The following is a 24,059-nucleotide window of genomic DNA, read 5'->3' as shown; positions in this document are numbered from 1 at the left end:
TTCAATTAATTATACCCATTATTTTTTTGTCTAATAAAACAAAATTAAATTGGATGGATTCAACCAGCTGGTGTAACTAAGACATTCTTCATTATTCTGTCAGCTAAAGTCCACCAAGAAAATTATGCCGTCCGATAAAATTTCGCCACGTGTAGATATCTAATTGGTTTCGAAGTATTACTCCGTGACAAAAACGTCAACTAAGTGCAACACATGTAAGTCAAGTGTTTTTTTTTTTTTTGGAACCATGCATACCTATATGCAAGTCGACTAACCATAATCATTTTTCTTTAATTCATATCAATATTAATTCGGTAAAAGTATGTTGAAAACCTTATATTAAGAAATAGATTTTATTTTATTTTATTTATTTAAAAAATAAGTAAATTAATCTTTATACATATCAAATAGCAAACAGAAGTACATAAGCAAAATGTGAGCATATAGTATACATGCACCAAACAGTTATACATGACATGCTGTGTACACCTCATGCTAACTTATAATGACTAGTTTTTATAGTAAAAATTGATGAAAATTTTAACAAAAAAACCCGTTTGCTCTTTGACCTTACATGCATAGACTAATTTGCCTATCTTTTTTAGTATAATAGGGCAAAATGCAATCTAATTTATAGTAAATGGGCTCTGTGGTACTTTTACATATCAAATCTAATCTTGGTAAAAGTACCATAGAGAACCTTATATTAGGAGCCAAATTACATTTTGTCCCAACTACTAAAAAAATTGACAAATTAATCCTTGTATGTTAGATCAAAGAGAATATTGACCATTTTGTTAAAATTTCCATCAAATTTTATTATTAAAAAACAAGTCCATATACGTCAAAATAAGGCACACATGGCATGCCATGTGCAGCTGCCTAGTTATTCCATCAACTATGTCAATTTTTAATAGTAGAAATGGATGAAATTTTTAACAGAAATAACTAATTTACTCATTGATCTAACATACAATGACTAATTTTCTTAATTTTTAAGTACAATGAATAAAATACAAATTGACTCCTAAAACATGGGCCTCCATGATATTTATATACATACTTATGTATTAGGGTTAATGTAATTTTTAGCCATTCAGCTCAACAAGTAGGGTCACTTTGTTACATGTATTTTTTTTTTCATTTTTGTACTTAAACTTAGTAATTAAGTTTATTTTAGTTCTTAAACTTTGCGATTAAGTCCACTTTGATAGTATTGAAATGGAATAGGAATGTACATATATCAAAATATATCAAAATGGACTTAACTGTTGAAATAACTCCATGTAAGAACTCACAATTACACAAGGTGAGACTCAAACTTAGTAATAATTAGTGACATTAGGTATAGTTTACCCTAATTTATATTTAATATTCACTTTGGAGTCCGACATAAGAGTTTTCCTTACAATTTTGCCAATGTACTACTGTTTGGTATTTTAAGTTCCTTTGTACTGTCACAGTAGTCATCCAAAAATGGATAATACGATATACGGTCCCTCACTCATTATTGTTCTTTTTTAGAATAAAAGAAAGAAGGATTTAGTTGAAATTCTCCCTTTACGGCCCAACTCTGTATTAATATTCAACACTTTATGAATCTTTTTTTTTTTTCAAAAGGAAAAAAACCTGAAAGCTATTTGACGAAACATTGAAACTGGAACAGAACTTGTGAAAGTGAAATCCTTTTTCAGTGGGTGTTTCACTGTTTTTTTCTGAATTTTTGTCTTTCTCTTTTACATCTTAGATACAACCAATGGCCACTAATTTTAATGTTGACTATTTTCTTTTATAGAAATTTTTAAAAAATTAAATGTTAAATTTTGAGTTTAAATTTAGGGTAAATTACAGTAGACATCATTTAATTATAATTTTTTTTTGGTCGCATATTATAAAAAGTTATAAAATAATCATTCAATTATTTAAATTTTTTTATCACCAGTTATTTAATGTAAAAATGAAACACCCTAATTATTTGACTAAAAATATATAATTAAATAATTAAAAAATGATTTTGTAACTTTTAAACATTTTAACTATGTTGGAGGATGGTATAGTTGTACTTATGTCCACGTAGGCATTAGACGTTGGAGTTAGCATTATCGCGGGTGAAATTAGGAATTCTGAATTGAGATCAATTATGAAATTTTGGGTTAAATTTGTAAATTATGAGTTTAAAGGTCTTGAATTGTTTTATTAATTTTGAAAAAATTACGACTTGATTCAAGGTCTTGAATTACGATTTAATTTAAAAAATGAATTCAAGGTCCAGACTTAACTTGATCGATCCCTAATAATTTTATTATTTAGAAAGTGATAAAATATTAAATATATATTTCTATATTATTATTAAATTTAAACTATAAATATATTTATTAAAATTTGTATAATTTCTTTATTATATTTTTCAAATCTCACCGATATAAATTTTTTAAATTTTATATAAAACATAAAATCATAAAAACTCTCATAGTAATATAATTTATTTTTATATAAAAATATTTTGATCATTTCCAAATGAATTGATGTTTAATTAATTTTTTGACAAAATCTAATTTAAATAAAATAATCTCATTAATTATAAAATCTATCAAATTAAACGAATAAATCCAATAGTTTAAAACAGAATGTCTACCGTCAATCCATCGTTTTATTTAAAACAATTCCATCATCTCATATGCGAAAATTTGTCCCAAGAAAGTGACAATCAGCTTCAATTTTCTGCAAAGCTTTAAGAGAAATTATTATTATTATTATTATTATTAAACAATTAAAATGAAGGGATTAAGAAATTATAGGTAAATTGTAGTTAATGTCATTAAATTATTAATAAATTTAAATATTGGTCACTTAATTTAATGATCAGTGAACTATTTAAAAATTTTTATTCAAGTCACTGGCTTGTTAATTTTTTTTTTTAAATTTGGCTAGTAAGTTTCAAGAGAAGATTTGACGGTCAGTGCCTATTGATGAGTAGAAGAAATTTGTTTAGATTTTGGTTTGTAGATTCATGACGTTCAAAATTATTTCATGAAAAAAAACTAATTTGTAAAAGAGAAGGGGAATGAAAGTTTTAGATTGGTATAGATAGTGTGAAAAGAGATGGCCACACGGCAACGATTTTAACACCTCAATGATGTAAATAAAAACTTTCAAAAAGTTCAGTGATCATTTTGTAACTTTTAAAAATTGAGTGATCAGAACATAAACTTACTAATAATTTAATAATTTTTAGTGCAATTTACACATAAATTATTTAATTTTTTGTTGCTATTGCGAAACCTAAATGTGAATTGTTTGAAGTTTTATCCCATTGCTTTCAGCTCGAATCTTCTCTTGTTTTAAAAGCAAGGGCATGTTAATTGTTATTGGGCGAAGTGAGAAAACTTTTTTAAGAGGATTTTAATTTTACTATCATAGAAATATAATTTTACCAGCTTACTAGTATATATTTTTATAATTTTTAAAGGATTAAAATTTTTTTATTAATTTTAAGAGGTCAAAGTATAATTTTATTTTTATTAATTTAAAATTTTAAAAAATTAAAAGCCTAAATAAAAAAATCATTTTAAAGGGCGAAGAACACTGCCAGCCCTACTAATTATGCTCCCGATTGTTATCATGTTTATGTAGGAAATAAAGTAAAATAAATAAAATATTAATAGTTATGGTTTAATTTTGTCCAGGTCCATGTACTTCTTTGGACTCCTGAAATTTAGTTCATCTCTTTATAATTTCGAGAATTTAATCCTTCTATTTATTTAATTTTAAAATTAAAATTCGATTGATAAAATTGCTAATAAATTTTCATTAAATTTGACGAGGTGACACTCTAATATACAAAGATTTGGTTTAAACAGGGGCAGTAGAATTTGATATTAATTAAACTTATCTTTCCTCATTAAACAAGTAATTTAACATTTGATGTTACTGTTTCAAAGACAGGACAAAAGTAGGAAAAACTGTAAAGAAAAACATACAGTCTTTGTTAAATTCAATTTGGCAATGTGGAGAAATAGGGCTAACCAATTTGATAGAGAATTTGAATAATCTTTTTTTTATCAGAATCTATCCATCTTTTTTACAGCTATTTTTTCATCACAAAAATATAAATATATATATATATTGATTCAATTTCTTGAATTTGCCCAGACGTTTCTAAAATTTTCATCGAAGGGATAGAATATTCAACATGCTTTATTTTCAGGCTCCATGTTTTTTGTATTTTTGTCATGTTTATTTTTTGTATAAAGATAAATTCAGTCTTTAATATTCATATATTTTATAAATTTGCTCTTTATTCTTTTTCGTTGAGTTAAATTTGACCTTTAATCTTTAAAATAAAAGTTTTAAAAAGACTAAACGTAAAAATTTTAAACATGGAAACCTATATGCTAATCTACGTGTACTACATGCTAATTTTTTAAGTTTTTATGATTTTTTGGGGATTTTTTTTATAATTTTTAGTTATTTGTTGACGTGATAGTACTATGTCAGCATGGAGTGCACATAGATTGTCACGAGAGTTGCCACATCAAAATCGTCAAAAAACTAATATTTTAACTATGAAATGTTAATGGTCAAATTTAACTAAAAATGGTCAAATTGATAAAAATATAAAATTGAGAACTAAAACGTAATTATAAAATAATATATATCGCATTTAAGATGTGTTAAAAATAATAATATAATAAGATTGGATTTAGGGTTAATGACGGCTGAAGCTTATCTTAACAACTATTACATGTTATATTATTAATATGGATCTTTCTGATTTTCATCTCAATTATGTTTTGACCGAGAAATAAGCACATTTATTATAAAATTAGTATCACAGGAAAAGAAAATATTTTTTATTAATAAAATTATTATTTAAAATAATTATAATTATTTATTAATTTTATAAATATCAAATAAACTGGAACACATTTTAATTTATTGTCTTTAGTTTTTATTTATACATTCGAACTCAAGGACTCATTTTGTTATTACAATATTTAATCTCACCGTTATTATTACATGAACTTTAATATAATATGTGCAATAACGAGAAATTATTTTATAAACTATTTTCACCACATCATTTATGGTCCATTTCTAATTATTTAATGGCATTTTAATAAAAATTTTTATATCATTAACACATAATTTTAATAATTTTTTACCTTAAACTTGAACTCAAAACCCTTTTAAAGTTCAAGGTAAAAAAATATTAAAATTATTAAAATATTATTAAATAATTAAAATGAACCATAAATAATATGGTGAGATTGGTACATAAAATAAGTTCTCATGCAATAACATACACAATTTTAATTTTATATAATTTTATATATAAAATTTTATTCACTAATAATATTATCGTATTAACACCATTTAATGGTTTAAATTATAAATTAAAACGTAAATATACATTATTTGTGGCGAACAAATTAAGGTAGGCGTAGGATAAAAACAGTAGAAAAAGATGGAAGTAGGTCAATTTCAGATTCTCATAGCCTGTGATTTTTTGTTTTTTGTTTTTAGAGACAGATAATTAGAACCTTAGATTAAGGAGTATGATTTTGATTGATTTGATTTAATATTTGAACCCACAGCCACCAAAAGCAAACAACTTGCTGTTTAAGTAATAAATAAATAATTAAAATAATATTAGTATCAATACTAGTGCAAGTGCAAGTAGCTAATAAAGCCCACAACAAGTTGATTTTGTTGACGGATTTGACCTGCAACTTGAAATCATATTTAATATCCTTTTTTCTTATCATTCATCTTTCTTTATTTTCAAACTACCAATGAATTGGATTCAACATTACATAATACCAGATATATACTTTCAGTTCTTTATTCTTTTGAAAATTAGGAATTTAATTTTTATATTTTTAAAATTTAAGTTTAACTATTAATATTATTAATTTTTATTGTAATATTTTAAAATAAAAATTACTCACTAGGTAGTTATGTAATTTAAAATAATATTATAATTAACTTGAATTTAACAAAAAATTTTAATAGCGTTAGTTGTTGGATTTGAATTTTGAAACGTAAGAAATAGAAAAATTAAATTCTTAAAAATATAAATATATAGATTAAATTGTAATTTTAAAAAGTACAGAGATTATAGATATATTTTAACCTATAATATAATATAATCAAGGGAAAATTAAGAAATCGATTTAGGGTGAAATTGAATAATTTTGTTAAAAATTAAAGTAGAATTTTACTATAATACTAATTTATAATTTTCTAAAAGTTAAGTATATATAAATAATTTTTCTATTTTGAGATTAAAGTCACTTGACCTTCGTTCCCTTATACAATACAATAAAAGTATGAACTTATTTATAAATATAATTCAAATGCAAGTTGCTTATAGTGTATAGGTTCTCAGGTGAAAGTTGCGGCAAAGGAATATATATATATATATATATATATATATATATATATATTAGAAATTTTCCATGTATAAATCAGTAAAACATGTTATAATTAACCTAAATTTATATTAGAAAATGTAAATACTTTAAAAAAAGTAAATTATTGAGAGAGTTTAAATTCTTTTGAAAAAAAGTATTATTTATTGGGTCATCAATTGAACTTCTGATAAAATTTGTCTCTTATCTCCATTGAAATAGTTTTTAAAGGTTTATAGAGGAAGAGTGTCTCAATTGATGGAGATATGCTAGCAATGGTACCCTACTTGCATGTAAGTTCCTTATATCTTTTAGATTGATAATTCGAGTCTCTCGTGCATAAGTGATTTACATAATTACTATTATGTGTTATATTGATACTTATCCCGTGAACCTTGTAAGTTGTATCTCTATTAGTCAAGACGCTCACCTATGTAAATACTTTGGGGCTCTCAACAAAGACAAGAAACAGAGCTTCACCGACTAGCTACTCAATAGAAAACACTTTGAAAACATTATCCAAAAGAAAACATTGTCCAAAAGAACTGTAAGTTCCCTCAACACAACTAAAGGCTGATGTACTGTTAGAACATGAGTTCCATGCATTGTCACTAAACAACAATATCACATTTTATCATTAATTAACTAAAAAACAATGGACAACTTGTATATAAATTCTAATAACTTTATCTAAACACAAACTCTAAAATTAAAATTTTATATATAAATCATAAACCTTAAATTTTAAATCGAATCTCTAAATTCATTATAAACCATAAACTATAAGCTTGAAACTTGATAAAATTTTATAATAATTATAATTAATATCTAATTATATTGAAATAAATTTATTCATACATGTATGTGTATGGGTAAGAAAACTAGCTTATTTAAAAATCCAACATTATATTTTTGTTTTATCCGATGCTGATGCGACGTTGGCAAATGTAAAGGGCCAAGCGCCTGGCCCTTCAGAAAAAATGAAAAAATTTAGTTCATCCTTTAAGAATTAGTCCCAAAAATAATAAAAAGAAATTATGTTCAATCTTTTAAAAATTAAACTGAAACTCGATTAGTATTTTGTTATCCATTACTTAGGATTTGATTATTGTTGCTTCCCTTTAGCCTACAAATTCTTATTAGGAGCTGTAAAGTTGATTACTTTCCTTAAAGATATGGCTTGCAAGGTTTATCTTGATGGATATGTTTTTTTCAGGTTCAAATCAACACTCACATTAGGCTTCTGTTTATATTGCATGCTTAATTATCATTTTATGATAATATTAAATATTTATATTTTAATATTACTTTCTTTGATTAATCATTTCAATATGTAATCTATTAAAAAACAATATATCATTTGATATATGAGTTTGATATTTTTATTAACGCGTATTATATATATTTTGGTACGTAATAGTATTTAATTCAATTTTAAAGTTGATTTGATGAAAATTAAATTCTAATATTATTAGCTAGTTATGAATTATGATCAAGTCAACTCTAAAACCCCAATCAAATACTAGATAGTTAACAATGTTGCCTTCAGGTACAAACATGGATGACTTTAGGGGGGCCCTCAAATGGAAAAATTGTCTCTTAGTCCTCGAATTATTATATGGTAAAATTACACTTTGGTCCCTTCAAAAATGAAAAGATTTCTATTTAGTTATTTCAAAGTTGATGAAATCATAAGTTAATATAATATAAATTTCACTTTACCCAAAAATTGATTTCACCCTTGACTATAAAAAATATATAACATTTTTAAATATATATACCACATTGAAAAAAAAAGTAGTACATTAAAAAAATCAAATGTAACTACAAAATTACATATTAAACTTTAAAAATCAAAATAAAATTTATTTTGAAATTATATTAATACAATATTAGGCTATGGAAAAATGCAAGTTGGGAAAAGATTGTGGACAGTCCATGAATCCATATGATTGGCACATATATTTGTCTGTTTCAAACATGGTATAATGTCATCTTTGATTACAAATTAAAGTGAAAAAAGACATTATGAAAAGAAAGATGTAATAATAATATATAACATTAGCTTATTGTGTCCTTTTGTTGCTAAAAGCTAATCTAAGTGTTAATAAATTATTATATGTAATATCACTTCATGGAGTATGTGAACTTGTTAATAAAATGCTTATTTACCAAATTCAACCTCAATTTATATAAATTTTTATTTAAATATTTATGCGGGAAAATTTATGTAGTTTAAAGTTTAATTTTAATTTAATTATATATATATATATATGATGAAATTTGAGTTTTAAATTTATTGAATATTGAGGTTTATTGTAGTCGGTATTATTAATCAAAATCTTAATAAATAAATAAAACATCTAGAAACATGAAAAATAATTTGAATTATTATTTGGTATATTAGCGGTATAAATTTCAACTCAATAAGTAAGATTGAGATTTTGTCATATATATTATTTATTTTAAATAATTTTAATTATAATTTAAGGACATACTGCTTTGTGGAGTTAAAACCTTTCACTACTAATATATCAAATAATTATTTTTAAATAATAGATTATTTTATTTTTATTGCTAAACTCTAATCCAAGTGTTAATTATTATCAATTATATGACTTTTAGAATATGTCTATATATATACACATGTAAGGTTGGGGTTTGAGAACATGAAAATGTCACCTTTTAAAAGTAAGTAATAATTTTTATTAAAATAAAATAAAAATTGAAATGTAAATCTATTAATTTTAAAAATAATTAAATAAACTTAAGAATTAAACTCATAGTTCAAAAATACTTGAACACAAAATTATTTATTTTATTGATTAAGCCTTCAAATCAGTTGTTGATTGGCCTTTGCTTTTAAACAATTAAAACTTTCCATTAAATTCAATCTAAATTTTTATTTAATTAAAACAAATTTTCTTTAAATTTATTTTATATTTTTAAAAGGTTTAGAGAATTTTCTTTTAAAATATAATAGATCAAACAAAGTTGAACCTTGAGTAAGCAAAATCCAAAGATGTTTGAATCAGGCCTGTTAATATTGTCGGTTTGATTGGAGTATATTGATTTGAAGAATGATTTTGAATCAGTTAGATTAAAAATTGATACAGACTAGTTGAATCGAAAAAAATCAATTAAATCAAGTTTTTTTAATTTTTAATGATGTTTTAATTAAATCGATGACCGACAAATTCAACAACCAATTTAATTAAATAACACTAAAAGATATTTCATTATAAGATTTCTTTTTAAATTCAAATTATGGATTCTATAAGTATTTTTATTTTATTTAAATCAGAATTAAAATTTAATTCTAAAAAAAATCAAGAGTTCAACTCAGACAATTTAAATAGTTGGCTTTAGTGTTTAAAAAAAATATTAGTGTACAAATATTTTTATTATTTAAAAAATAAAATAAACTGAATTGATTTAAATTCAAACTCGACCCATAAACACCTCAGACCCATTTCAATTCTAGAGCATTTAAATATGTACAAGATATAAAAAATATAGCTTTGCTTTCTTGCCTACAATAATTGCAGTGCTAATGAAGCAAAGCTAAATTTATTTTTTCTTTTAATAGAACCAAATTCCTTTCTAGTTTCCACCTTTCCTTTTTAGTAACATTTCCATTTAAGTAATGTTAAATTCTTAAATAATATCCAAGGAAAAAAAGGTTCTATTCTAAGAAAATATACAAAAAAAAAAGGACACATTTTTTAGAACAATTCTTTAGAACTTTTCAATTTATAAGTGCAATCATTTTTATCCATTTTAGCATGTCTCCAAGCTTTAGATCAATAATTACTTTAGATTTAAGTAGAATTTAGTTATTTTAATTTTATTTATTTTTATATAAAAGTGTTGAAACCTTCTAACTTTGTATTATTCTTTCTTATTTATTTTTAAAAATATTTTTAAAAAGTTGATTGAGTATTAGTTTGATTGATATTGGCATTATTGTTGATGTAGGAGGATGTGGATTCGAGTGTGCTGAAGCACATTATCCTCCTATTTAAGGATTGAGGAGGAACTATGGGTAGCTCTAAGCATTGAGATTAATGTTCAAGTATAATATTTAAAAAAAATGTTTTTATGATATAAAAATTAAAATATATTCAAAAAATCAAATTCTGATATCAAAGCTATACGTAAAACTTTGATTTTGTGCAATTCTATATATGGAATTTTAATTTGATTCATTTTTATGAATTACTAACAACATTATTAAATTATAATCATTTTATGTTGATGTATTACATACACAAACACTTATATTAATCTAATATGAAGATAAATATATGTATTTATTTTTTAAATGTGTATAATTAAATCAAAATTAAAATTTTATATATATATATATGAAATATGATCCTAATTTCACGTATATAATTACACCAAATTAAAATTCATATATCAAATTGTACATTATAAATATGATATTTATCCCAAGAATATCTTGTCATAGAAAAACAGATTATTTTTGGTGTATTGTGTATTTATGTTCAAGAGATTAATGAAGAGATGGGAAGACAAAATATACACAAAAATCACATCACCAATTGCTTGTTCTCTCCTCTTTGCAGTCAATATATTGCATGTACTTTTATGTATTTATTTTTAAATATTAAAAATATTGATTATTTTGATAATTTAAATATTACAATAATAAAAATTGAAAACATAATTAAAGATTGAAGAAAATAATAGAAGTTTTTTTTGTTTGTAATTTTAATTACTAATTGATTGAAAAGAAAAGCTTAAATGTTAAAAGGTTGAATTATTTATTTTATAATGGTAAATCCTAATTTTATAAATGTATTCACCATTCAATAATAAAATTAAATATTATTATATTAATTTAATAATATAATTAATATTTTTTAAATATTAAATATATTGCATGTGATTTTATGCATTACATTAAAGAATTTTTAGAATAAGATAAAAAATGATTATTGAGAAGGCAACAACAAAAACAATTAATTAACTTACATGTATTTAATAGTAAGAGATTTTAGTTGTAATTATTGTAAACTTACATAATTAATTAACACATTAATAGTTTTACATTATTAACAAACTTATTATAAATATGTATATATAGTTAGTTATTGATTAATTTTTTAATAAAATTTGTTATTATTTTATTTTTGACCAAGTATTTATATAAATTTTTAAGAATTATAATCCTAATCTTATAATAATTTAATAATACTTTAAATGGACAATTAAGATTATTCGGTTAGTTCAAAAGTTTTTCCAATAATTGCTTTTATATATAATACGAGTAAACTACACCTAATGTTATTAAATTATCAGTAAATTTATAATTTGGTCACTCAACGTTAAAAAAGTAATAAAATATTCACTAAACTATTCAAATGTTTTCATTTTAAGTCATTGAATTGTTAAGTTGTTTATTTTAAAAGTCCAACCATCGTGCTTCAAGCAACGATTCAACGAGCAGTATGGTGGAACAATGCCCATCGATTAGCAGAATAACATATCTTAGATTCAACATGATTTGATGGTTGGTGTCAGAGACAGGAGAAGAAAGTTTTTTAAATTTTATTCGTAAAATCGTAACATTGAAAATTGTTTTATGAAAAAAAAACTAAATTATAGAAGGGGTGAAGTTTGCCCTTTCGATTGATACCAGAGATGAGAACAAAAAAAGTTATACAACAATAATTTTAATAGCTTGATAATTTAAAATAATTTAATGACCAATTTATAATTTTTTAAAGTTTAGTAATCATTTTCTCAGCCTTGTGTAACCTTTTTTTTCTTTTTTAATATAACTTCTTTAATAAAAATGTTCATTTACCACTTTAGCCTTTTTCCCCCCTAAAATTACAACAATTCCAATATGATTAATATTATAAGTAATGAACAGAATAACCAATTCAACAAGTAGCTTAACTCTAACTAATTACCTAACTAATTAACTGGAACAAATCTAAAAAAGAATCCATACATTTATATGAGTGGGGACTAAAACTTAAGATATCAAAATTTCTAAAATCTCAACCTTGTGGATATCAAGGTCTATTTTTTATTCATGGATAAAAGTACCATGAAAATTTTTGTATTAGAAGTCGGATTACATTTGGTCTGTTCAACAAAAAAAATGAGAAAATTAATCTTGTACATTAGATTAAAGAGCAAACTAGTTTTTATTAAAAATTTTATCTATTTTTATTGTTAAAAAATTATCCTTATATGTTATAATGAGGTACACATGGCACACAACGTGTAATTTTTAGTTATTTTATTAATCATGTTAATTTTAATTGTCAAAATAGATAAAATTTTAACTGAAAAATCAAATTATTTTTAAATAAATATACAAAATTAATATATTTATTTTAGAATAAAATGAGACAAAACTCAAATTGACTTGTAGCAAACACGCCAAAATTACCTTTTAATAAAATTATTTGTTTATACTTATATAAAATAAATAAAATAAAAGTTACAAAAAATATTCTAATGTACACGCGCACAAAAACCGCGTGATAAAAAATTGTTCTCATCTGACATATGATATTATATTATAAGATAGCTGAGAGCGATGAGCACTGACTCCAGCCCACACCACAAACATGTCGGAACTCAGGTTCAGTGCATTCATTTGTATAATAAAATTCCACCTACAATACTACCAAAAATTAATTTCAATTAATTAATATTATTATATTAATAAATTAATCAAAATAATAAATTTATAATTCTGACGAAGTTATATAAAAGAGCATGATTAAGAACAATGAGGACAGAACACAGTACATGTCCTTTAACACCTTGTCCTTATTATAGTATCACATCACTTTATTTTTTTCTTTCTAAAAATCTTACAACTAGCTTAATAGTACCCTTCTGATTCTTATAAATATATATAAATTTCGCATTCTTCTTTTAGACCTTAATTGAAAACCCCCCAAATTTTCTCTCGTTCCTTGAATTGTTTGAACACTCTTTTGTAAAAAACAAAACAAAAAAAAAAAACAGTTGTGTTCTTTGAAAAATTAAGGAAACTGTGTTTTTTTATTGTAGCTGGAAAAAAAAAAAACATGTATGCCGACACAGGGCTGTTTTTTCCTTACATGCAGAACTTTGCTCAAGATTTTCAGCAGTTTGAAGGTTACTGTAAAACCCAGAAACCGAATGCTTCAATGGTATTGAATATCTCAAATCTATCTCTGAATCTTTGTTTCTTTTTTTGTGTGTGTGTGTTAGCAGACAATTTTGTGTTTTATGTTAAAATTTCGAATTTTTTTGGAAGTAGTTTTTTTATAATGGAACTTCATTTTTCCCTTGTTAAAAGATTTCGATTTTAAGGAATATTTGTTTTTTTTTTTCCAAAATTATGTATTTTGGTAGCTTTAGAGTTCACGGTTTATGTTTTCTGGGTGGGTGAGAAAATTTTTCTCTGTAACCAAACATGGCTGGAAATGGGAAAAAAAAGGTAAACTTTAAATGGTGGAAACTGGAAAAAGGAAAAGAAAAGTTGGGAATATAATTGGAAATTGATTTCCATGTCATGAAATTCAGTGTTCTTGAAGATTTCTACCATTTTATTCAACTTTTTTGATATGGGGTTTTCACTTTTTAGCCCACTTTTATACATATACATATATATATATATATGAAAACTGTCACTATTAGTAATTTGTTTGTCTTAAAGACATATAAGCATACTAAAAGTGGAAAGAAACCATTACCAGACATAATCCTTTTTAGTGATAATTTTGTTGGTAAAAATATGAACTTATTTTTTAGTTTGTGTTGGTCTGAATTAGGTATTGAATATTGAACATATATGTTTTAAGATTCAGTAAGTTGTTATAAAATCGAATCCGGAAATGGTAAGATGCTAACATTTGTGCTATAATCTTCAAGTTCGAGTTTAATATGTCCCATGTGGGGTGATTTGTTCGATTGTACTAATGTTATTGAATGGTTAATGATACTTGTTTTGTATTTGTTTTTATCGTAGAACAACATGGTTCCGACCTCGACGATATCGGAATATGATTTGGGAGGTGATGGTGATTTGTTCAAAGCTCCGGAACCAATCATCGAAGAACCAATTGTAAGCCTTGATCCGATGACTGCAGCCATATCATCGTTAATCTCGTGCGGTGAAGATGTTATTACTTCGCAAGAACTTAAAGCTGCGGATATTGAATCGTTTCAAAACGAGCAGCTTTTAGAAGTTTTGTATGAGTGCGAAAAGGATATGATGGCACAAGCGGCGATTGAAACGCCGTTGGCGGCGGAGGTCATTGATGTCAAGATTCCCGTGGATGAAAACTGGAATCAAGAAAATGAAATGTCGTGTGATGTGGCGTTCTCGAAAAGTGTTAGCTCAGGTAGTTTAAGCTCGCTGGAATGGATGCAACAGGCTGCTATCAAGCCTAATTTCCTTGATTTTACCGGAATGGATTTCAGTTCTGTTTACGGAATGAGGAGAGCGTTTAGCGAAGGAGATATGAAGGTCAGCCTTAATTGTTTTCGCATCGTTTTCTTATTACAATCATAAAAACCTACCTGAATCAAGTGATAGTGAAACTTTAGTTGATCACCGTGCATGTATTGTCTTTGTAAAACCGTCCAGTAGCCAAAAAAAAAAGATGTTTCTGGCCATTTCCACATGATGGGGTTGGTTATTAATACCGAGTTTTATGACAGACTCTCGGCAATGGTAACGTGAGCATCATTCACTCTCCGGTCGAGAGACCTTCAATTGTCAGCTGCTGTTCTAACGAAGATAGAAGGGAAAAGCTCTCGAGATACCGCAATAAGAAGACAAAGAGGAACTTTGGAAGGAAAATCAAGGTATAAAAAACACATATTCACTTGCATTTGTTACTTGGGTCTCTGGTACCAGTGTTACATATATCTGGCTTGGGTTTGGAGGATCATATCATATCCTCAAAATATATCCTCCAAACCCATGCTGAAAATGTATCAAAAATGCGTACTTTCCATTGTCGGGAAACATAGTCTGTGTTATTCAATTTCTAACCCTGTTTTTCTTGTACCGAAACTCATCATATACAGTCTTCTTTTGTACAGTATGCTTGCCGGAAGGCTCTTGCCGATAGTCAACCAAGGATCCGTGGAAGATTCGCAAGGACCGAAGAATCCGACCACTCCAAGAGGTAATAAAACAGTTACCGACGGGAAGGAAGTAGCTAGGATCAACGAGGTTAATTAAAGAGGTAATGCTAAAATAAACAAGAACCAAAGTCTTGAGAAATAGTTGTTCTAGTCGTGTTCGCCGTAATAATGGAGAGATGGCCGGCCGAGTCGGATGTACATAGTGTTTGTTCAATAAAATGGCAAAGCAGAAATTTGTATTTGTTAATATAAATATGTGTTTGTATAAAAGTCATGATGTTTTTGCTCCATCTTTGATCCTGTCTGTTCATATTTAGTTGTTTTATGTAGTATCGAGTTTTGTTCTTATTAAGTTGCCCTTTTCCATATTTTTGGTATAATATAACATGTTACAAAGGGCAAGTCACTAAATTTAAATTATTAGTAACTTTACATTGTTGCCATTAAGGTTAAAAAAATATGATTGATCTATTTAAAAGTTTTTATTTAAATTATCGAACATTGAGTTTTTATTTAAATTATCGAACATTGAACTTTGTTCACTGCAATATAAATCGCACGAGGCTTTTGTCCTATTAACCAGAGATATACCTTGCCTTTTGGAATCATATGGCTGCAACATGAATATTTTATTATACACAAAACCCAGATCTAAGTTGACTTTTGCACAAAACAAGTTCGGAAGACATTAACACAAACTCTTATTGCAACTTCTTTTAATTTTAGTTTTGCTGACTTGAATAACCAATACAAGCAGAGCATAATTCACGAGTGAAGACAAAAACATCTACATTAGGTAACTAAGTTTTAAGGCAAACTCACAGAAGATACTAACGGATCTCATGACCGTCCAAACTCAAACTTTGACCTGAAATATATACACAATTATATGTCCAGCCCCGACATAAATATTATAAAATGCAGAGCATTTCCTTCATCCTATCTTAAATCATGGCAATTTATAACGGCAGTTTACCGGAAATGATAAATGCATCAAAATAGAATGTAGCAGAGAAAGCAGATCAAGAATGAAGATGCAAGGATACGCCTAATCCAGGAAACCAGATGGCATATATCTCATTTTATTTGCTTCATAACCATAGGCAACAAAAACAGGGAGAGCAAAAATAAAAATGCGCATTATAAAAAGAACATGGATATAGAAATTGTCTCAATGTGTATTTTCAGGAGAATGATGTATCCGACTTAAAATTACGGACTCAGACCCAGACTCATTTGACTCAGGAATCAAAGCCCCTGATTCCTTAGGAAAATCATTTATGGAACCACTAATTGCATCGCCAAAAGCATGTCTTTCCTCAGCACAGTACACAGAACTATTACCTTCAGTTTTGTTTGTATCATTTGAATTTTCACCATCCGCAGCCAAACCAACAGCCTCTGCTGTATTATCAAGAGACCGCAAAGAACCTTCAACTACATCCTCTGAATTCATCTGTTCAGTCTCGGTGTCTGTCTCTTCTGCCTTGTTGCCATCCAAAGCTGGTTCAGGCACCTTCTGGTTTATGTGACAAAAATCAGCATTTGGCAGTTCTGATTTCTCTGGAGAAAGGCTATCCAGATGATCAGGTATCTCCCTTCTTTGGATTGAAACTAGCTGTTCCATATTCTCGTCAGATGTAACAGATGGAACAGCTTCTTCCGGCTGATCTGAATCTAGCATTGCTGAATCCACCATTTCTGCATCGGAAATCAGAACTGGCTCCTCTACTTCGTCCACAACATGATCAGGACATTGCTCCTTCCCCTTTTCCTTGGACGCTGAAGCAAATGCTAATATTCCACCACTGACATTTAAGATAGCACCCATTTGTAGCCTCTGTTTCTTGTAGAGGTCCATGGCTTTCTGCAAGTCAGAAAGCATTCGATAATCACCATCATTAGTTTAGAATCAGTTTCCAAAATAAAGAGCACTACCATATAAGATCTTCTATGTTCCCTTCCCCCAAAACAAATTCAAACCTACACTATTCCCAGAAAAGAAAGATCGTAGATACAGTCAGGCTGATATACAGATATGAGCTTCACTAAGTACCTGAAAAACAGAAGCATTAGTTGCTGGAATCAGTGAAGGGCTCAGCACAGCAAAGGAAGCATTTTGCACAGGTCGTGCATCATACTGAAAAATACGAGAGAAAGGGTATTTTAAGTCAAAGATCAGATAAATTAGATATTGAGAGACAATTATGTGGAACAGGGTCCTCTCTACCTTCGAATTGGCAAGCATTGTTACATCTTTAGCCAAATCTTTACTTTGCTCCACATTCAGTAAACCCATACACTGACCATATAAATCAGAACCAGCTAGTTCTGCTGAAATGTCAAGCTTAGAAAGATAAAGCAGACAATAGTGAGCATCACCATCTTGACTTGATACTTTGGAAGAATCAGGTGCCTTGTGTGGAACCATGGGTGAAAGTCTAGAAGATTCTTTAACTGGTGACACGTCATCAGATCTTGTTTCAAGACCTTTCACCTGAAGACCATTATTGCCATTTTCATATTGAGACCTCCGACGTTCCTGTCCATCATAAACATCCTCAGGAGAGGCCTGCAGAGGATTCTCCTCCTTCTGAGATGTTGAGGGCAAGTCAACGTCACCATTTTGTCCTTTCCACACATCTGAACTGGTATCCCATCCCCGACCATTCACTGGATGCCTATTCTGGTCCCATTCGGGACCCCCGAACATGTGCGCTTCATCCCTAAAAATAATACTGTGACCATCCCAACCATGAAAATGAGCTGGACCAGAGCCATCCATCGTATTCTGCCAGCCCATTGGCCGTAAATGATTGTTAAACCTTTCAGCATCAGGTATATGATATGGAATCCCAGAGTGATTAATTTCCATTGAGGGTCTACCACCAAACAGAGATGGAGAAGGAAACTGTGGCATCATAGCTTGAAAAGCACCATGGGGTGGCCCTGGTTGGAAAGGGATGAAACTATTTGGAACAGGTGCTGGCCAGTTTGGGGTGACCCTCCAAGCATTTGCATGCCCTCTTCTAACATTCAGATCACTACTCCTCTTGTAACGACCACTGTTATTGAATCTATTATCTTCTTCTAGAGAACCCATGAAAGAAGGGCTGCCAATTCCAGCCCTTAAACCAGGAGGTTGTGAAATCAAAGATGAGTTGCCCTGACCAGCTCTATTATAAAACACAGAATCTGCTTGAGAGGATCCATCCAAAAGAGGCTTCTCAGGAGGCAAGTCTCGACTAAGTCTATTATCCTCTTCTCTGCCACCAGCAGAGGCACCGCTCCACCCCGTCTCCTCTGTGTCAAGACCCCGCCTAACACTTCTACCCGTATATCTACGCTCAAGACTTGTTGAAGGAGATTTTTCCATCATACTCATTGGGGAAGCTTTTAAACTTGAGGACCTCTCAATTGGTAACTCCCCAGAATGGTCCTCGTCCGCCCTACTTGACTTCTCCATGGATCTGTACTTAGCACCTCTCTCAGAGGTTTCAGAAAAACTAGTCATCTCTCTTGACGAAGCTGCTTTGGACCTCTGCTCTGTCATTGGATCTCTATAATTCAAATCTTCTTGTTTCAAATGTCTGTAAGAGAAAATAAGTCTATTATACTCAATAAAGCACTAGGGAGAGTGGTGGGGCCAGACCCCAAGCACCAAAAATTAGTAGAATGCCACAGAGAACGAGAAAATAAAATCAGTATAAATTGTCGAACAATAATCTGAATATCTGACAGAAATTACTGACTTAATACCATATATTGTTTGCTATGTTTACCATTTAAACCATAGAATATGGAATCAAAAATATTGAAGAGGGCGTGATAAAAGCAAAAAGAGTACCTATACTCATCAGTCCCACCATGAGAACTTGAGCTGGGAGAAGCCCTCTTTCTGTTGCTGCCCATAGCAGCATCTAAATTGGTTGGGCGTGACTGAGACCTTCCCCGATCAGCATCTGCCTCGAGTCTACCAGAAGCTGATTTATTTTCCATGTCAGAATACTGTAGTTTGGCACCTCTAGATTTAGTATCATTACCGTCATCCCAATCATCAGGAGATCGCTTCCTTCCCTTACTATCTTTGTTTCTAGCACTCCTCCGTTCATCATGTAACTCATCACGCTCACGATCTCTATCCTTGTCCCGATCACTGTAACGGCGATCACGTTCTCGATCTCGATCCCATTGAGAATCATAATCACGATCATTGTCATGATCATGATTGCGGTCACGTTCCCGATAATGGTCACGATCAAGATCCCGATAACGTTCTCGCTCTCGGTCGCGTCCAATATCCCGCTCTCGATCGCGCTCCCGCTCCCTATAGCGCTCACGGTCTCTGTCACGATCACGCTCTCTATCATGGTCACGATCACGCTCAAAGTCACTATCTTGAACCTTGGACTTCTTCTGCCGAATTTTCACATCATCTTTTCCATCCCTTAAATGCTTCTCACTAGACTTACCATTAGCATGATCGCTTGCCACTCGGTCATCTTGGCACTTATCTTCACAGTTAATGTCTTCCCGATACTTGTCTTTGTATCTTTCATCCTTATGCTTCTCATCTCTTGCTCTTAAATCTTTGCTAGTATCATTGCTTGCAGACAACTGCCTGTCCAAAATGTCTCCATTATCTTCCAGATGCTTATCCACATCACCAGAAGCATCTCTCTTTTTCCTAAGTCGTCTCTCAAGCTGGCTCTCTGATTCAGGACTTTGCAACCTATCTGGTACATCAAAATCTGAAATACAGAAAAAAGAAAAGGAAAAAAAATGTTACCAAGAATATCTAACAGTCTACTTACAGAAAACACCTCGAAAGTTATAATTTGATTTCAGCAAATATTACAAAAACTCCTCTGTAAATCCGGAAATCCAGACTTGATAATGACCATTCGGTTTATCATTTTCCACAAACAGAAGACAAGATCCTGTGGAAAGGGCATGTAATAATATACCAAGCAGAGCAATGACATATAACACTGAAAATGTAAAGCAATCCAAAACAGAAAATGGAAAGATCACAAACTTAATATTAGAATTCATAAAGCATAAAAGTAAACTTATCTAGTCTACTATAAGCTAATAATAACTATAAATCTGTGAAAAGCAGAAACAAAGAGAAAGTGCCTAAATCCTGACGCATCTAGACATAGCACTGATATATTTGAGCCAAAGCAGCATGACAATTTTATATTAGGCCTCAAACAAAGGTCAACTCACCGCACTGACTAAAACATCATCTCCAAGCCAAAACAGAAGTGGATAGATGACCATAGCCAGATAACCATCCACGACCATGACAGCTTATGAAAGAAGGAATTCTTCCATTACCAATTGAGGATTTAGATGGCATATTTATTAGAAATATTTTTAAATACAGAACTATTTATAAAACGGTCAGCACTTCTCATCATATTTTAACAACGTCCAAAACTCCCTTCAAAGTCCAAACATGCCATTTATTGAGATTTGAAATACCATGATCAAGGCAATACATTCATTACCTTCAAGTTATTCAAGGCTCCACTGGAAAATACAATCAGGACCATGGAACTTATAAGTACAAGGGATCCTTGCGGGCTCTGACCAACCTTGGCTAAACAAGATTACCTAAGTTGAGAAGTTGACTTCATATACTTAGAAAAACACATGTAAATGCACTTCTAAGTGTACAAGAAGTGTGGCAGCTTCAAGCTCAACCAAGTAAATTCTCCACTCAATTTACATATAAATTGTTCTCTTATACAAAACAGGGAACCATGTATGGGAAAGTACTTCTATCATAACACTTTGAAGCTAATATAAAATTAAATATTGGAGACTCCAAAGAAATTTTCAAAATTCGATTCCTTTCAAACTGATACCCAGAAACAGGAAACCAGCCAAATGGAATATTCACTGCAGAAGGCTAACCGACAATTTCGATTTGATATTGAAGATAAAGGAAATGGAAAAGATAAGCACTCTTATCCTGGTCCATACACCACTGTTCTAGGAACTCAGACACAAGGTGCATGTCTATGCAGAAAAACTGTAATACACCAGGTTTAAGGTCAGACATTAGTTTCTTCATAACAGTAGTTAGAAGGCTATAAAACAATGAAAAAGTCATACCTTCCCAACACCATAAGACCTGATCAGTAGAAATTATCTTCTCAACTATGTCACCTAATCCTTAAATTCCTCAACCCAGCCTCTCATCCTGAAAACAGACATCTACTTTTCTTCTTTGGCTTATGGAGCAAATAAAAGTTGCAAAATCAGATAACTCTTGACACTTAAAATTATTTGGCTTGAAGTTAAACTTCCCCAATCAACTTAACATGCTTCTGAGAGTTTGTAGATATATATTATATATAGACGTACCCATGGATGCATTCGAAAGAATAGCTTTCCTATGAAATCTATAGATTACAAGTTTGCAAAAAAGGAAATTAGAAATCTAGCACAGTCCAACAAAAAGGGCAACTCGAAGTGATATATCAATAGATAGAGTCCCTATTCAATGCAGTATGTATTAACTCCTAAAAAACAAAAATGGGAAAATTAATATGACAATCAATCTTAATATACAATACCTAACAACAAAAAAGGGCACCAAAATAATTAGAACTGTACATGCTAAATTGTTACTAAACAACCAACAAACAGTAAGTTATCTTACCAGTTCTTTCGGTGGATTGTTTCACAGAGCGGTGTTCTTCATTCTCAATGAACCTATCACTCTTGCCTTCTTTACCTTTCCTTTCTCTCTCCCTTTCCTCTTTTCTACTTGATTCTCGATGCTTCCCTTCACTCTTACTCCTCTTTGTATCATCCCCTTCAATATCCTCTCGTCTCTTACTCTTCGATTCACTTGAAGCCTTAGACTTCTTCTCTCCTTTACTACCATCATCTTCACCACCATTCCACCTATCGTTTACTCTATCATCTGCCTTTTCTTTGCGCCGTTTCGAGGAACTGTACTCCTCAATATAATCTCCATTCCCCGAAATCCATATTTCCTTGCTGGTATCCTTAGCGTCAAGCTTTCTCTTGTCACCGGATCCAAGCTCCTTTGAAGACCTAACACTACTCTCCTCCTTACTCTTCTTTTCCTTCTCCTTTAAGCCCGAATCTTTCTCCGAATCCGAGTAATCCCTAGAACTGTGCTTACTAGATTTATGCCTTGAACTTCGCGGCATCACCGGCACCCAAATTACAACACCTCAAAAAACCCTAACTGGAAAATGAAAATAAAAATGAAACACCAATCTCTCAAATCAACATTGAATACAAAAACCCTAACATCGAATCTTCCAATAACGTCGATCAACGAAAAGCAGGAAGAAATGAATGTGGAAACCCTAATTGTAAGGAATAGGAGTGGAGGCGGTGGGGAGGTTTACGGCGGACGGAAAGAATAGATTTTTAGAGGAGAGTGGGGGCGGTTTAAGGGATGGGATCGAAAAAATGAGAGGGAAATTACGAGGGAGGGTAGGGTGGAAGAAATTTGGGGGTTTGAGTTTGACGAAGGAAGATGGGGGTGTTTTGGGGATAACTGCTAAAAAGAGCATGTGATGTTGAAGGAGTGAAGAAAAGAGGGTATATGCCTTTAGTTTTCAATAATGAGCTTTATATTTTTATTAGGGGTTTCAAATAAGAATTGGAGATAATAGTAGGACTTGAAGTAGACTTGGGGATAACTTTGTCCATCTAACAGGATTAACCCTCAATATTTCCTCCTATTACGGTCTTGTCTGAGTATTTCTAAATTTTATTTTTTTATATTAGTTTGGTCCCTCAACTTTTTTGAGATCAAAATTATATTTCTTTTATTTCGTGGGTATCAAGTAAAAAGAAAATTCTAATTTGAAGTATATTTTAACTTTTAATTTTTATTATATAATTTGGTTTGAGAAAAAACTAACATTAGTTTCTATTAAAGTTAAAGTTAAAATATATTTTAAGTTTTAATCCAGGAATTCAACTAGAATTCAACCCAAAATTTTATTTTCTCCAATGGTTACTTTAATTTTCATAAATACATTTTCTTGTTATAATCAAGACAACCCATAATGTAGATAAATTTATTTATAAAAAAAGTTGTAGATTTTCTTGATTTATAAATAGGAAGCTTGTTTTTCATATAATAAGAAGACCTGAATCCAATAAAAACGGTTCTGTTAATCCACGTACAAATAAGCTTTTCAGCTATTATTAAATGTTTAATTTTCACTCCTTTTGCTTTCAATTTTATGAAATTATAGGTTTTATATATATATATTTTTTGTTTGTGGAAGAAACAAGCATAAAAGAGATTATTAAAATAATTGAAATAAAATATACTTATTTAATAGTCATATAGATAAAATAAATGACACAATTAACTTGAATTTAATAAAAGAGTATAACATTAACAGTTGAAGTTGAATTTTAAAATTTAAAAATTAGGAGTAAACATTCGATTTAATCGGATGAAAATTTTTAAAATTAATCGAGTTGATGAATCCTATTTTA

The 24,059-nt window shown here is 29.4% G+C and overlaps 2 protein-coding genes across 2 annotated transcripts; one reads left to right on the top strand and one right to left on the bottom strand.

The window, feature by feature from the left end:
- The first annotated feature begins 13,205 nt into the window (after positions 1-13,205).
- Positions 13,206-15,838, top strand: LOC108456734 (uncharacterized). The gene is made up of 4 exons (XM_017755362.2): positions 13,206-13,600; positions 14,422-14,922; positions 15,117-15,263; positions 15,504-15,838. Exons 1-4 carry the CDS (start codon positions 13,496-13,498, stop codon positions 15,591-15,593), a joined length of 843 nt encoding a protein of 280 aa, XP_017610851.1. The 5' UTR covers positions 13,206-13,495; the 3' UTR covers positions 15,594-15,838.
- Positions 15,839-16,583: 745 nt separating this feature from the next.
- On the bottom strand, positions 16,584-23,299 carry LOC108456733 (uncharacterized). The gene is made up of 5 exons (XM_053020897.1): positions 22,225-23,299; positions 19,396-20,299; positions 17,779-19,138; positions 17,605-17,688; positions 16,584-17,415 (listed from the first exon to the last, which is right to left on the bottom strand). Exons 1-5 carry the CDS (start codon positions 22,742-22,744, stop codon positions 16,720-16,722), a joined length of 3,564 nt encoding a protein of 1,187 aa, XP_052876857.1. The 5' UTR covers positions 22,745-23,299; the 3' UTR covers positions 16,584-16,719.
- Positions 23,300-24,059: the final 760 nt, after the last annotated feature.

This window comes from Gossypium arboreum, chromosome 11, assembly GCF_025698485.1.
Source record: "Gossypium arboreum isolate Shixiya-1 chromosome 11, ASM2569848v2, whole genome shotgun sequence".
Lineage (NCBI taxonomy): Eukaryota > Viridiplantae > Streptophyta > Magnoliopsida > Malvales > Malvaceae > Gossypium > Gossypium arboreum.
This window is presented reverse-complemented; position numbering and strand designations above follow the sequence as displayed.